Genomic DNA, 15,411 nt, shown 5'->3' on the forward strand with positions numbered 1-15,411 from the left:
CATTTAAAAGGGCCACATCTGACTCTAGGGATTCTAGCCGTCAACTTATCATGGCAATCTGATGTGATTTCACTCCCACAACATGGATTGGCTTGATGCAGTCTTCCTCTGTAATATGGTCAAGCTGCTCCCATAATCTCAATAGGGTTCAGGTCCGGAGACTGTGCTGCCTCTCCATTACAGTCAGAATTCCGGCTGACTCCTTATTTTCTATTGTCGACACAATTAGTAAGTGTGTTTGGGGTGATTATCCTGTTTTAAGATGAAATTGGCTCCTATCAAGTTTCATAACACAGTCATAAACATTGAATATTGCTTTTTTCACTTTTTTATGCATGAATGCTGCATCACAGAACAGTACTGAAAGACTTAAAGCCTCACTAGGTAGGATTTCCTTGATTTTTGATCTTTTTAAAGAAGTAAAGTACAGCTTGAAACTCACTGCAGCGCTGCATTGAGGTGTAATAGGAGGATTAGCGGTGCTCTCGTGTCTCATCTCTGAGCTCAAACCAGACTCTCTAAGTTTTCCGAGGCGACCGCGACCAACGCTCGCGAGAAATGCTTTCCGACCTTTAGTTCTAACAGTTCTACAAGGACTACTGGTTCATTCTTTACAAACTAACATACAGACACTCTGGCAGAAGCTGGAAAGAGACCGAATATGTCTGTGAAAGCCAGAAAACGAGAAAGAGAAACTAATCCGCCTGAAACATTTATTACACTCTGCAACTGTAGGGGGAGCCCACGAGCACAACATCTCAATCCTACCTAGTGGAGCTTTAATGCAATTCATTTTAAAATGCTGATAACAGTCTGGATGATCTCTTTGGTCTTTAGTCCTAAGCTTTTGGTCTAAAAGGTCTGGAATATTGATTTGTTGGACCTTAATACTTATTTCTACTCTGTGATGGTCTAACTCAGATGCATCTGAGCACAGATAAGTTGATATAAGGTGTTTAAAGTAATTCTCTTTCCTGGCCTGTATGTTCACAGCCTCGTTTTATCCTGGAGGGGGCACTGGAGCTGACTGAGCTAGGGCAGAATGCCAGGTTCGGCTCTGCCCTGGCCCCGGTGCCCGACCTGAACGGAGACTCTTTTAATGATCTGGTGGTGGGAGCTCCGCTGGAGGACGATCATAAGGGGGCCATTTATATCTACCACGGCCAGAACAAAAGGATACTGAGGAAGTATAAACAGGTAATATAATTAATGTTTTAAATTAATGTTTCTACATCCATTACCCATTTTATAATCTTTACTTCCAGTTTGTCTGCAAATGTTATATCATATCATTCTCAGCACTGCAGTGATTATTAGCACTGATTAGCATGGTGGTGGTGTATGAGGTGTCAGATATGGCAACGGTGCTGCTGGAGTTTTTAAACACTGTGTTAAACACGTCCAACTAGCTGCTTCTCATTGTAGATGCTGCCTATAGGACACTGTTGGACTATTCTTAGTGTTTAAAAACTCCAGCAGCACTGCTGCTGTATCTGATCCACTCACTGTACCGGCACAACACACACTAACACCTCATACACCACCACTACCACCTTGTTAATTAGTGCTAATAATCACTGCAGTGCTGAGAATAATAACGGCACACCCCCAAATAATAATAATATTAATAATAGCCGCTCTTGAAGAACAGGATGAAAAAGGAGGATAATAATAAAGAATACAGATAAACAGATACAGAACTACCATGTAATTATAGAAATCCAAATGTATAAAATTCACACGGATACGAAACTATTACAGGGAAATTTATCCAGCTAGTCTGCGATTTAAATTTAATTAAAATGGAATTTCTAACATTTACAGTACTTTTCCAATAAAAACGGATCCAGACAAAAACATTAGCGAACATTAACTAAATTTATCATGACCTCTGCCATAAGTAGGTTTAATTAAAAAAAAAAAAAATCTGGAATTTAACCTGATTCTGGTTCCAAGTCACAGGAACTGAATCCAAACCATTTTATTTTGATTAATTTTGTAAGACTATAACATATCATTACCATGTAATTCTAATATTAAGCTAATTTTGTGTCTCTCTTTCTTGTTCTTCCTCTCAGAGGATTGGTGCGACGCAGTTGGCCCCGGGTTTGCAGTATTTCGGCAGGAGCATTCATGGTAAAATGGACATGAATGGCGATGGCCTGGTGGATCTCGCTGTGGGTTCGCTTGGTGCTGCTGTGCTCCTCTGGTGGGTAAATAGTTCAATAGAATTTAATCATCTAAGACTTAAGGTGTAAATGCATAGAGCAAGTATCTGACATAAGAATATACTATATAAGAACTGAGATACATATTTGGAAAAAACATTAAGAGACCACTTCAGTTTCTGAATCAGTTTCTCTGATTTTGCTATTTATAGGTTTATGTTTGAGTACAATTAACATGGTTGTTTTATTCTATAAACTACAGACAACATTTCTCACACATTTCAAATAAAAATATTGTCATTTAGAGCATTTATTAGCAGAAAATGAGAAATGGCTGAAATAACAATAACAATATTAAGTAAAATAACTCTGGTTTTTAATCACAGTTTTTATGCATCTTGGCATCATGTTCTCCTCCTCTCCACTAGTCTTACACACTGCTTTTGTATAACTTTATGCCTTTACTCCTGGTGCAAAAATTCAAGCAGTTCAGTTTGGTTTGATGGCTTGTGATCATCCATCTTATATTCCAGAGGTCTTTAATTTGGTAAAATCAAATAAACTTATCATTTTTAAATGGTCTCCTATTTTTTCCAGAGACATTATCATTCAGAACCCTAAAAAGGCCTATATTGAGCTGGCAGCTGGATTAAACTTTTTAATTAAAGACCACAGTAAAAATCACATATCATTCACAGATCTTACTGAATCATATAAAACAATAGAACGTACTGTATCTTGACAGTGCTATTAATCTGTCATCAAAAAACACTAATTATCCACTGTGTGTGTGTGTGATTTTGCTGTTTTCTGTTGTCTGTTGTGTGTCAGGTCTCGTAGCGTGGTCCGCATCCATGCTAATGTCCGATTTGAACCAAGCAAAGTCAACATATTCAATAAGGACTGTCGTCGGGGAGGGAAGGACGTGACGTGTATGTCGGCTATCGTGTGTCTCAACGTCACTGCCAGGACCACCAGCAAAGCCCCACAGGAAGTAGGTCAGTCCTCTCATTTTTTTTTTTCCTCTCGTTATCTCATTTTACTGTAGCTGCAACTGTCTCAATCAGTGAGATACTGTATTTCTTGGACTATAAGGTGCATTTAAAGTGAGTGTTATATGTATGAATTCTACGAATCAGGTATTAAGGAGCAGTAAAGCCACTCTGCTAAAGTACAGCGTTATAAGGGTGAGTTTTCAAGTGCCGAGTGGTGGGTAGTGGCTCTGGGTGGGTAGATGGCGCTCTCTCACCACATCTCTCCAAAGGGTGATGTGGATCAGCACAAGGCTGCGTCTGTGAGCTGATGTGTCAGAACTGAGTTGCTGCGCTTTCCTCCAAGCGTTAGCGCTGTGATGCTACTTGGCAATACTGCATCAGCAGCAGTTCAAAAAGAGGCGGAGTCTGACTTTACATGTATCAAAGGAGGCATGTTCTAGTCTTCACTCTCCTGGTGTTGGGGAATAACTAGTGATAGGGGGAGTCCTAATGAGTGGGTTGGGTGATTAACTGTGTAAAATGGGGATACATTTACATGCCCAATTAACCAATTTATTCGGATGAGTAAAGCGGTTTATATGTTTTGTAAGTTTTCAGTGAAGTTTCTTCAGCACTAAGGCTGGGTGCTGCAGCAATAGTATTAGCACTCTTAACTCTTTCACCGCTCAGAGGTGAGTAGATTGGACAGTAAGCGGCATATTTGCCATGATAAAACAAGCTACGTGTGAAGAAACGTTAGCTGATAGCACACTGGGTTACTGGAACACTCAGGGTTCCTTAGTCTAGCACTATCATGCTGCATTTACATCTCACTAGGACTGCAGTTAGCGGCTAATGCTAATGCTAATGCTGCTGCACCCAGCCTTAGTGCTGGAGAAATTTTACAAAAAAAAAATCACCCTTAGACAAAATAAAGGAAATCTAAGCTAAAGAAAACAAATGGAAACACTTTACTCACCCAAATAAAGATTTATTACATACTTAATTAAATAATTAAAGCCAGAGATTCCTGTTTCTCACCTGGTAGACATATAAGATATAATGATGTTCGACTTGGCGGGAAGTTGAAAAGCTAAAAACTGCACCATAGCAACATCCTCTCGCTGGAATTTCATGATGCACCGATGCATAGCTATTTTCTATTGATGCAGGTCTGGATGGAAATCATGGATGCAGTGTGTGGTTTAGCATTGTCTTGCTGAAATATGCAAGACCTTCCCTGAAAGAAAAGCTGCCTAAATGGGGGTGTACATTATACTAAATTTTTTTTTAATTGGGGTTCTATCAGTAAATAGTTTAATATGAAGTGTATATGCTATAATTTGTCTTTAAAGTAATCTAAAACTATTTAGATACCCCTTTCGTCTCTGTTTAAAAAAATGGGAAATCTCTTTTTATTTTGGCCCTGACACAAATGGAGAGAATATGTTAAACGCTCACCTCCTCACAGTGCCATCTTTACTGCGCAGTTCATCTGAGGTTATTAGGAAGCTCTCTCCATGCTTTATAGCTCAAAGAATAACACTGCAAGATGAACGATTCAACACAAAGTAGGCTTTTGATCATCGCTTAATGACTTTGTTGACTCAAGTTCTCTGCCTCGGACAGGAAAATCTGGAAACTGGAGAGCAGAGTCTTCAGAGCAGGAGGAAAGCAGCAACACTTGATCATAGATTATAAAAAGGGGTTTGCTTTTGAAATAGCACTGAATTAAAGTCTGGAATAACACACTTTTTTAGTAAGTGCTTTTTTTTCAGTCTTCCACGTACAGATAGCTCGCTGGGGTGAGATCTTTTATGCACATGAAATATCTTGCATGGATTTAGGCTGGTGCCAGTAGAGTTGTAGAAATTGTGGTGGTAACTGACTGTAAATAACAGGATGCAATTTTTTAGTATAATGCAAAATATAATGCTATTTACAATATTAGTATACTACAATTTACATTTGCTATAAATAATCCAAACCTTCAGAATTGTACTGTATTCATTTGTTTAGAGAAGTGAATAGTATTGTTTTTAGATACGTCAAAAGTGTGTACTAGTTACTAAAACTGACTAATTTTATTTTTCAGTATATGGTATAAAGTATAGAAAAAAGGGCCAAAGCTAAGCTTAAATGTTGCAGCAGATTAGTTCAGGCACCTGTAACTAATTCACTCTTTAAGGTAGAAAGGCTTTTAAGGTGGAACTAGCGTGACTTTTGGTAGAAAGTATATTGGTGTATATTGGTCAGAGTTTGGTTCATGTAATAACCTCTAAATACATTCTTTTCTTCATTAAAAAAATGATTACAACTACTATGTTACCATAGTGTATTGTGTAGTTTCAATATTTTCTTAATAACATGCATAAAAAATGCTATTAGTTCGTCGAAAGCTAGCTAACTTTCCCATTCTACCTTAAATGGTGATATTAGCTAGCGGTTTGTCCCATGTAGCTTGTTTTAACACAGTAAACACTCAGACTACAGTTCGATATACTCACCACTGAATGACAAAAGAGCTAGCGCTTAGTGCGGTTAGTGGCTAATGCTAATGCTGCTCCAGTAGTGCTAGTCAGGGTTAGCAGTAGGCTACGGGCAGATAGTACTGAATGGCAAAATAGCTAACGCTTAGTGTGGTTAGTGGCTAATGCTAATACTGCTGAAGTACTAAACCAAAACTCTGGTATAACACTCTGGTATAACACTGTACTTAAGGCGCACTGACAATTTTTGGGAAAATAAGTGCGCCTTATAGTGCGAAAAATGCGGTAGTTAAGCAGCAGCTAGGTTGCTGAACTTTAGTGGGCCACGGCTATAGGTTATATACAGTGATGGGAATAACGGCGTTGAAATAAACTTAATAAAGTTACTAACGCCGTTACTTTTTTCAGTAACGAGTAATCTAACTAATTACTCTGACTGTAATTGGTTAACGCCCTTGCTATTTCCGACACCTCGTTACTGCACGCTACTTTAGCCGCCCAATGAATTTTTTTTTTTTTTACTTTGCGCATACAGACAAAGGCGCAAGTGTGTGTGTGTGTGAGTCCCAAGGGAGCGGAGGATGAGATAAACGCCTAAGCAATGATTGGCTAAGGTATAGTAAGGTTACGTCTTCAGCCAATCAGAGAAAATAGGTGGGTGGATGTTTACAGAGCATAGCGAGAGATGGCGAGTGAGGAGGACTCCAGCGGCAAAACAGCCTTTTCCAGATGGAAATACTGACACTATTTCAAACTCACTGAGGTCAAAGGTAAAAATGTGCACGTCGAGTGAACATTATGTCCCCGAACGAAAGACCTCTATGCAGATACTTGTCTTTGCTGTCGTGCACTCTATTCTTCTGGCTTATGAAACACGCTCTAAGAAGGTGGGGGCCAGGGGGTGGGGGGTGGGTTTACAGGGGCGAGTAACACAAAAGTAACGCAATAGTTACTTTTACTGGTAACTAGTTACTTTGGTAACACTTTACTTGGATGGTCCATTTGATGGCCTCTTTGATGCTCAACTGACATTCAACTAACATTCAACTACATGTCTATTAAATGCAAATGAACTAAAAGGTGAAAGTAAATGATTCTCTATTGAATATAACCCTACATTCAACTCTAATCCAAACACTTATCTTAATATTTTAGCATTGGGTTTAGGGTTAGATTTTAAGCTTAGGTTAAGGTTAGGGTTAGGTGTAGGGTTTGATTTTATGGTTGATTAAGGGTTAAGGTTAGGGTTAGGTGGAGGGTTTGATTGTATGGTTAATTAAGGGTTAAGGTTAGGGTTAGGTATAGGATTAGATTTTATGGTTGATTAAGGGTTAAGGTTAAGGTTAGGTGTACGGATAGGTTCTATTTTGAATCATTTACATTCAACATAGGGTTAAGTTCAATTTAATGGACATTCAACTCAGTGTTAGTTGAATGTCAGTTGAGCATCAACAAGGCCATAAAATGGACCATCCAAGTAAAGTGTTACTGTTACTTTATATAAATATATATATAAATAGAGGTATTTACCCTATACTTGAAAACAATTGGGAACAATTGGGAATTGGGATTGGGCCTAACTTTGACTAACTCTCACTAACTTGATTAGCGGGGGACACAGGGGGCCTCATTACTTTGTGGGGCCCTATGCAGTGTGCATAGTGAGCGTATAGGGCGGTCCGGCTCTGGGTTAAATCCAGATCACAGCACCAAGGAGTAAACACACTACCGGTATTCCCTCAGGATACGTCTGTCTGCTTCCCGTGTCTCAGAGACTGTTATGACCTGTCCAGCCCACCCGCAGTCCGACACAAGGCCACTCATCACGAATTTGTTTAAAGAGACGTTCAGCACAGATTGGGTTTCCTCTCTGGTTTTTCGGAATCACATGTGTTTCGGGTTAACCGCTCTGACCCTGGAGCATCTCCGTCACACGTGTCATAGGTGTGAGACAATAAATAAATAAATAATCACCCATAGCTGACACGCTGGCCTCGGAATGGTCAGCCTGGGAGAAAAGGGGAAACAGAGCTGCTGGAGAAGAAAATATGGAAGCACATCTTTTTCGTGTTTTCCTGCCACTGTCATGCCCGCGTCTAATTCTGTTCAGATGTGCCGGGGGGCTTTCGGGGACTCTGCGGAGATCTGTCATCTGAGTATGGAAATCTCTCCTCAAATATGCCAAGACTTTAGCGTTGAGTGCGTTTTTGTAGCTCTTCTGTTGGAGTAAATCTTCAGGGTTTATCAGTGGGGTCGCAGTAGAGTTAGGGCTTTATCTTGTGGTGTATCTTCTGCCTGTTAAAGAAACCGGATTCTGAAAATTGAGAAATAACACACTAAACAAGTCACAGAAAAAAACTTTGAAGGAGATATTATTATTATTGTTTTCCACCATTAATCACAGATCCTCACCGTAGAATTTATTTCTAGCTAAATAGCTGCTTTATCCCACCTAGTGTTTGTGTCAAAAGTGCTGAAACAGTGCTGGAACGCAAACTGAGCGGAATGAAAATATGCGCGTGTTAGTCTGTGGGAGGCGCCGGTAAACAGGGTAAGATGGATAAACACTTCAGAAATTAGTAGCGTTTTGGGATATTTAAGATTTAATAGTTTAAATGTCTGTATATAAAATCAGGATTACTTCATTTTGAAAATCACATTAAAATTGTAATTTGAATGAATCAAATTAATCATGAAAAAAAGTAAACCTGAACCAGGAAATAGTGAAAAAAACTGTAAATCACAATGTATATGGATAACAGTGGATAACAGTGGCAATACTTTGAGAAAAATACACAAAACAGATAAACTTTTAGATAGATAGAGAGACGGACGGATGGATGGATGATGAGCATAAAAAAGCTAGCTGATTGGTTGAGTCTGGACACGTGATGGAGACAGATGCATGCTGGGAGTTGTAGTCCTCGTTCGTAGATTGTCCAGTGACACAAATGAGAGTTGTGACAGTACTTTAGATTCCTCTTGCTTAGACAACAGCTTTACATATATCTGCTGAATTTTTTCAGTCAGTTTTATGAGGTAGAGTCACCTGGAATTCAAGCTTTCAGTTAACAGCTGTGCTGAACTCGTCAAGAGTTAATTACTTAGTCAATTTCTTGTCTCTTTATGTATTTGAGAGCATCAGTTGTAAAGTTGTGACGAGGTAGAGTTGGGATTGCAGCTCAATTTGAACTTGTCTCAACCTCTATAAGCGTGAGATCTTCGTATATACAGTATATTCCCTTCACTGAGGTCATATGTAGGCAGAAGTCTTTTATTCCTGGAATAAAATTGGCAGTAAAGCCTTAAAACCACTAGATTTTAGATCCCCAGAGTATTACTGACTCTCCAGTGAATCTCCAGTGGCCTTTAAAACAGAACCCACACTTTATTACAGCCATAAATCATGCTGATGGTATTTGCCAGTTTGTCACTTTGTTAGTTGTGTGGGGTTCATTGAAAAGCTGTGGATGTGCAACATATTGCTTCAGCTTATGTTGTACGCTTAAATGAGCGTATGCATTTTAGTGTTTAAGAGTAGATCTGTTTTTTTTTTTAGTAATATGATGGAATAGAGAACAACGATGATTGTAAATGGTGGAGGATGGGGAAAAAAGGGGAAAATGGCTCAATACATTACCAGTAATTACCAGCAATATGAAAACCTTGTTTTACTCTATGGACAAAACATATTAAGACACCTATGCTTCCATTGTTTCTTCCAAAAACAAGAGTATTAAAAGATTATATCCTGCTTTTATCGTTGCTGTAAGGATTTGATTGAACAAAGCCACATATAGCCAAGAGTGTTGCTAGTGAGAACTTTCCAACTCATAGCATCTAAAGGGTTCGATGGAGCACCAACCATTATTCCACCAAAAAAATGTCACACACTCTAATATTAAATGGAACCACCTTTAGCTTTGAATGCTGCACACATTCGCTGAACATTGATGATGCACCAGCATTGATGATGGTAGAGTCTGACCTCTGCACAAAGCAGCTCTTCTCCATCCAGCACATCCCAAAGATTCTCAATGATGTTTAAGTCTGGACTCTGTGGTGAACTCTCTCTCAATCCATGTGTGAAAATGATGATCTCATGCTCCCTGAACCCTGAACTCTTTCACAATTCCAGCCCCATGAATCCTGATATTGTCATCTTGGAATATGGCCGTGTTCATCAGGGAAGAAAAAATAAATCCATTGATGGAATAACCTGGTCTATATTCAGTATATTCAGGTAGTCAGCTGACCTCATTCTTTCAGCACATACTGTTGCTGAACCTAAACCTGCAGACCAACTGCAGCATCAACCAACCAACCCCACATCACTTACTTACTTAAATCCAGGTGAAGACTTCTTTTATTTTGTCCAGACAGTGTATTTCTCTTTGTTTCCTCTTTCCAGATCTTTGGTTCACTGCCTTTATCGAGGAGAGGCGTTTTAACCCTCGCGCTGTGATGGATGATCCAGAGCGCCAGCAGCCGCAGAACCTCACCTTACTCACAGACGAGGAACACTGTGAGAACATCTACTTCTACGTTATGGTGAGCTCACAACTTGTGCACATTCAGAATGCTATTAGGTTCACACTAAATGAAGAACTTTGAATTGTTTCACATTTATTAAGTTCAGTCATCATCATCAGTACTGCATTTCTTCTCATTTTCTTATGTTTCGAAATTGTATCATTTTGATGTTCGAAATTGTATTTTTTCACCACAGTGTGAATAAGTGAGTTGAACTTGTATGATTGTGTTAAGTGACTAAATCATATCAAATGAGTTTGAAGAACATGAACCTAAAAACATAAAGGTGCTGGCACCATATGTTTGCATATTGGGCATGTCCTTTTCTCTTGCTTACCATCAGTGTGTTGTCTTTCCCCGATTATAAGCCACATTTATTAAGTACATTAAGAATATCAATACCACATCAGAACTAAATTCTTTAAATCTGCAATCTTAAAAATAACATTTTAGGTAAATAAAAAGGCTGTTGTGTGAACATATAATCTTAACACGTTATGTCTTTACAATCTAACTGAATCAAAGAAAATATATGAGTTGAGTTGAGTCAACGAATATTTTCTTTCTAATGCAGGATAATTCAATTAAAGTAGCTGGAGTAATGTGCAGCTTTTGTAACAGGCTACATTAACAATTATAAGAGTGTTGTATTGTGATATTACCAGACATGATAACCAGATATTACGATTATATCATGATTGCATTGGTGTGCATGCAACTGAAAACCTGCAATGCTGTCTTTGGGTCAGATAACAAGGCAGCAGTGAAAAAAAAAGAAAACTCATGCATTTATCTTGCTATAAAACCAACGTTATTAAGTGTATTTGAGTAAGTTAATTCATTGTCATTCTTGTTTGGTATTCAGGACACTACAGACTATGCCAGGCCCATCATATTCACTGTGGAAACAGGTCTGCAAGACCCAGACCAGGGTCCCACGCTAGATGACAACTGGCCAACCACCGTCAAAACCCAGGTCTGTCACTGTAACCTTTTTCTATGAGCAAACATATTACAACATAGTGTGGACACACCTTAAATTCTGTGCTTTTCATTATTCAAAAATATTCTGCATTGATTTCTTATGTGTTCCTCCATAGTCTGGATCACTTCACTATTCATTTACTATGTAGGAAAAAATACAAAAATAAGATCACTGGTATATGACTGTAGATTCTCTTCTTCTTCAGCTTCCGTTCTGGAACGGCTGTGATGAGGATGATCACTGTGTTCCAGATCTGGTGATACAAGCACAGACTGACCTGATCAATCGGCAGTAAGACCACACCCCCTCATTAACATACAGACAAATGACACAGACAAACGAAACAAAAACATAAAATATCACATGCACCTGTATACTTATAATTATAAGTCGTCACTGTCTCTGCTCTGTGATAGGCAGTTCTGTGGACAGGCGTTCCGGGCGGGTAGTGTTCTGTGTAGAAGTCCAGTACCAGCAGAAACGATGGAACGAGTGATAGAGGGGTCCAGGCGGAAGATGGTGGTGGACGTTCGACTTGAGAACCGAGGAGAAAACGCTTACGGAGCTCACCTTAATATCTCCTACTCCAGAAACCTGCGCTTCTCCAGTCTCATAGTGAAGGTACAGGTAGAGCACAGTGAATAGTATATAGTGTCTGTAAATCTGGTATAATAATAATAATAATAATAATAAAACAGATTTTAAAGATGCTGAAACACTGACAGTATACTACTATTACTTCAATTCTATGTAAGTGTACCACTTTAAAATAAGGCTCCTTTATAAAGGGTTTATGAATGGTTTATAAATTATTATTAATGATATTTTGAATACTTTAAAGCCACTAATAAGCAGTTACAACAAAAAATAAAAAGGGCAACTGTCGTTTGCTGAATAGTGATTTTACATTCATTTATACTGTTAATCTTTGTCTTTTCCATCAGTCAGCATTAACAAATATGTTAACATATTGTGGGGTATACTAACACTATATTGCATTAGTTTAATTATATTAAACAAACATTCTGTATTATTTTATTAGATGTGTTAATGCTGACTGATGGAAAAGACAAAGTAAGATAAGCATCCAGGCCAATGTTGTCTTTTGCCCTTTCTATTGATGTATTATAACTGCTCATTAATAGTTTTACAACCTGCTTAATAGCCATTTATAAACTCCTTTGTAAACCCTTTATGAACTCTTCATAAGGGAGCCTTATTTTAAAGTGGTACCTATTTAACTCCTAAAAAATATAATTTATATATATATATATATATGTAATAAATCCCACATGCAGGTGCAGATTTAAGTCAAACTTGGTTTGTACAGTTTTCCATGTAATTACTGTATAATAAACCATAAGTTGTAAAATATATATATATATATATATGTTTTTGAAGAAGCATCTCTTTTTCTCTGTAGGACAATTCAGACATTCAGATCGACTGTCGCGGCAAGACCAAGCAGAGAAATGAGAAATCCTGCAATGTTAGTGCTCCATTCATGAGAGCCAAGAGCCAAGTAAGTGTACTTATGTATTTATTTATTTATTATTTACAGCAATAGTACATAACGCTTGTATCTAATAATTATAACAATTGAAAAATCAATTCTATCTGGTTTCTGCACTACATAACATTGGTGAAGCAATTCTGTATAATGGTTCTGTTTCTCTCAGCTTGTCCAAAAAGGCATGTGTAAAGTATGTCTGTCTATCTATCTATCTATCTATCTATCTATCTATCTATCTATCTATCTATCTATCTATCTATCTATCTATCTATCTATCTATCCATCCATCCACGTATCTGTGTTACAGAAATAATGTTTAAGGAATGTTCTGAAAATGTGACATTATAATTGTTTGCATCACAATGTTATTAGAAGGTTTTTCACATAACATTCCTGGATACCCAAATACTAACATTATGGTAACATTTGCAAAATTAAAAGTAACATTCGCATAATTAAAACCAAAACATATTGGTAGTGATCTTGTAGTAAGTTTTTTAAACTGTAAGGTTTAAAAAACGTTTTACTACTCAGTGTTAAAGGGAGCTTGGGGCTTGGCAAGAATTTGCACATGAAGATTTATTTACACGAAGTGAAATTTTTGGACTATAAAACAAAGTCAAAACTTTGCACTATTTCCAAAACATTTCATGGCTTCTGTGTTCCGTAAACATGGCTAAATATAAATGTTCATTCTTCTTGTTTTTCTGCTTCCTGTCCACTTCAGCTCCCTTTTATTTTTTCCTTATATTTTCTGTACATTCCTCATTTTTATAATCAGTACATAAGATTCTTTCACTTTTAGTGCCTGCTCTGTATTTCTCAGCTTGTCCAGAAATGCATGTGTAAAGCATGTCCTTTCCTGGTGACTCAAATAGTGAATTATGCTTCCTGCCTATAGGGGGACCAAGGAACAAAACATTTAAATTCTTGTATAATGCTGCTTTAAGTCCTGAAACATATTTTTCAAATATTTTTGAGCTACTTTGACTTCTAAAAAAAAACTATTAAACTGTAGAGGCACTATTTAAAATATACAAACTCTAAAGTAGTCTGAGCCAGTTAATTCAGGCACATTTGTTCATTCATACATATTTATTCTCATTTCTTTCCTTCCAGTAAGTTTATTTTTCATTCAATTCATTAAATTCTTTATTATACGAGTAGCGTTTCATTCCACACACAGTTATATTACCTTCTGCAGAGTTGTGTTTGCTCCTGCGGGGTCTGATTGCATCCAGTGGTACTCTGCAGGAGTTAAACCAACATTCATTGTGGATTTCATGCTGTTGGATTTGATCAGGAAAGATATATGGCATACATTAGTTAGTGGTTCCTGTTTGACCAATAGGATTTATAAATTACAGCCTACCGTGAGCTCTGAACCTCCGTGACTGCATGGGTTTAATGGTTTACTGTATACGTGAACTGGGGAACGGGGCGCCGTGTGGTAACACTATTCTTTTGTAATGTTTCTGTGGTTAATTTAGGTGCCCAGTATTGCTTACTAGGTCCTTACATCAATTTTGCTCTGAATACAGAATTCAGAATGCTCAAACAAGCGTGAGGCATTGTTCTGAAGCCTGAAAGAGCAATTGAGGAACTTTTTAGCAAGCTGTACTAAAAGGGGGATACTGCAGAATGAACAGAATGAAGCTTCATTAAACTTCATTAAACTAGAATTTAGATTTCATCATATAAATAAATGGGTACCACTTTAAAATAAGACTACCTTTATAAAGGTTTTATAAATGGTTTACAATTAGTTTATAAATTGTTACTAATTAAGTTGTAAATGCCTAAAAATCATTAATAATCAGTTATAACACAAACGTAGAAAGGGCAACAGTATAGATGGCTGTGGGTTCACTATTTGGCAAACAGCAGGTCATTGTTGCTTTTTCAACGTATGTGTTATAACTGATTATTAATGATTTTTAAGGCATTTACAACCTAATTAGTAACCATTAATTAAATAATCATGAACCATTTATAAACCCTTTATAAAGGTAGTCTTATTTCAAAGTGGTACCAATAAATGTAAATACTGATCTATCTGTCAGTCCTGACACTGTCAGTCTGCCCATTTAGGACAATTGTTCGCCTAAAGACTCAATTTTCCAGCATTCTCAGCCCATGAACTACAATGACTCGGCTGGACATGTGACTCTGCAGCGTTCAGCCTCTCCCTCTTTCTGATTTCTCATTTTCCACACCTGTGTTCACCTGTATAAATAGCCCTTTGTTGCATTGGTTCTCTGCCGAGTATTATCTAGTTTACTAGCTCTGTTAAAACGTGTTTTCTTCGCTTTCTTGCCTTCTTGTTATCAACGCTTTTCTGCACTTAGTTTACTCTTTTCTCTAGCCCTATAGTTCTGCTGTTAATCTTTAATTACCATCCTTGCTTTCCTCTCTGACTGCTCTCTTGCTTTTTCCCTTTACTCCTGATTGTTTACTCGTGTATCGACCCTGCTTCTGGCTCACTATGTTCTGGTATGTTGCTATTTATTGCTGCCCTGTTCACTAGTTGTACTGTGTACACCAATGCCTTTGGGATCTGTGCTAACAATTATTTTTTATAAAAAAAATGTATAATCAGCACTTTGTGTCACTTTGTCCTGGCCCTGGTGACACTATAACAAATATATAATGCTCTTATTAGATTTAGAATCCAGTCAAAAGTTTGGATGCACCTTTTTATTCAGTTATTGTAATATTGTTGCACTAAAGTCATCCAGACTATTAAGGA

General features: G+C 37.6%; 1 protein-coding gene across 36 annotated transcripts in view; it reads left to right on the forward strand.

Annotated features, from left to right (window-relative positions):
• Positions 1 to 15,411, forward strand: part of itga11a (integrin, alpha 11a) — a 126,625-nt gene that overhangs the window by 84,602 nt on the left and 26,612 nt on the right. For all 36 annotated transcript variants that reach the window (XR_007429027.1, XR_007429028.1, XR_007429031.1 and 33 more), the window contains exons 14-21: positions 994 to 1,197; positions 2,079 to 2,209; positions 3,000 to 3,166; positions 10,043 to 10,182; positions 11,030 to 11,140; positions 11,355 to 11,440; positions 11,566 to 11,770; positions 12,573 to 12,671. Coding sequence is in view for 1 of the 36 variants with exons in the window: in XM_022667089.2 (XP_022522810.2) it covers positions 994 to 1,197; positions 2,079 to 2,209; positions 3,000 to 3,166; positions 10,043 to 10,182; positions 11,030 to 11,140; positions 11,355 to 11,440; positions 11,566 to 11,770; positions 12,573 to 12,671 (1,143 nt within the window). In the remaining 35 variants the exon portion in view is untranslated. The remainder of the gene's footprint in view (positions 1 to 993; positions 1,198 to 2,078; positions 2,210 to 2,999; positions 3,167 to 10,042; positions 10,183 to 11,029; positions 11,141 to 11,354; positions 11,441 to 11,565; positions 11,771 to 12,572; positions 12,672 to 15,411) is intronic.

The sequence above is a fragment of the Astyanax mexicanus genome, chromosome 23, assembly GCF_023375975.1.
Source record: "Astyanax mexicanus isolate ESR-SI-001 chromosome 23, AstMex3_surface, whole genome shotgun sequence".
NCBI classification, from domain to species: domain Eukaryota; kingdom Metazoa; phylum Chordata; class Actinopteri; order Characiformes; family Acestrorhamphidae; genus Astyanax; species Astyanax mexicanus.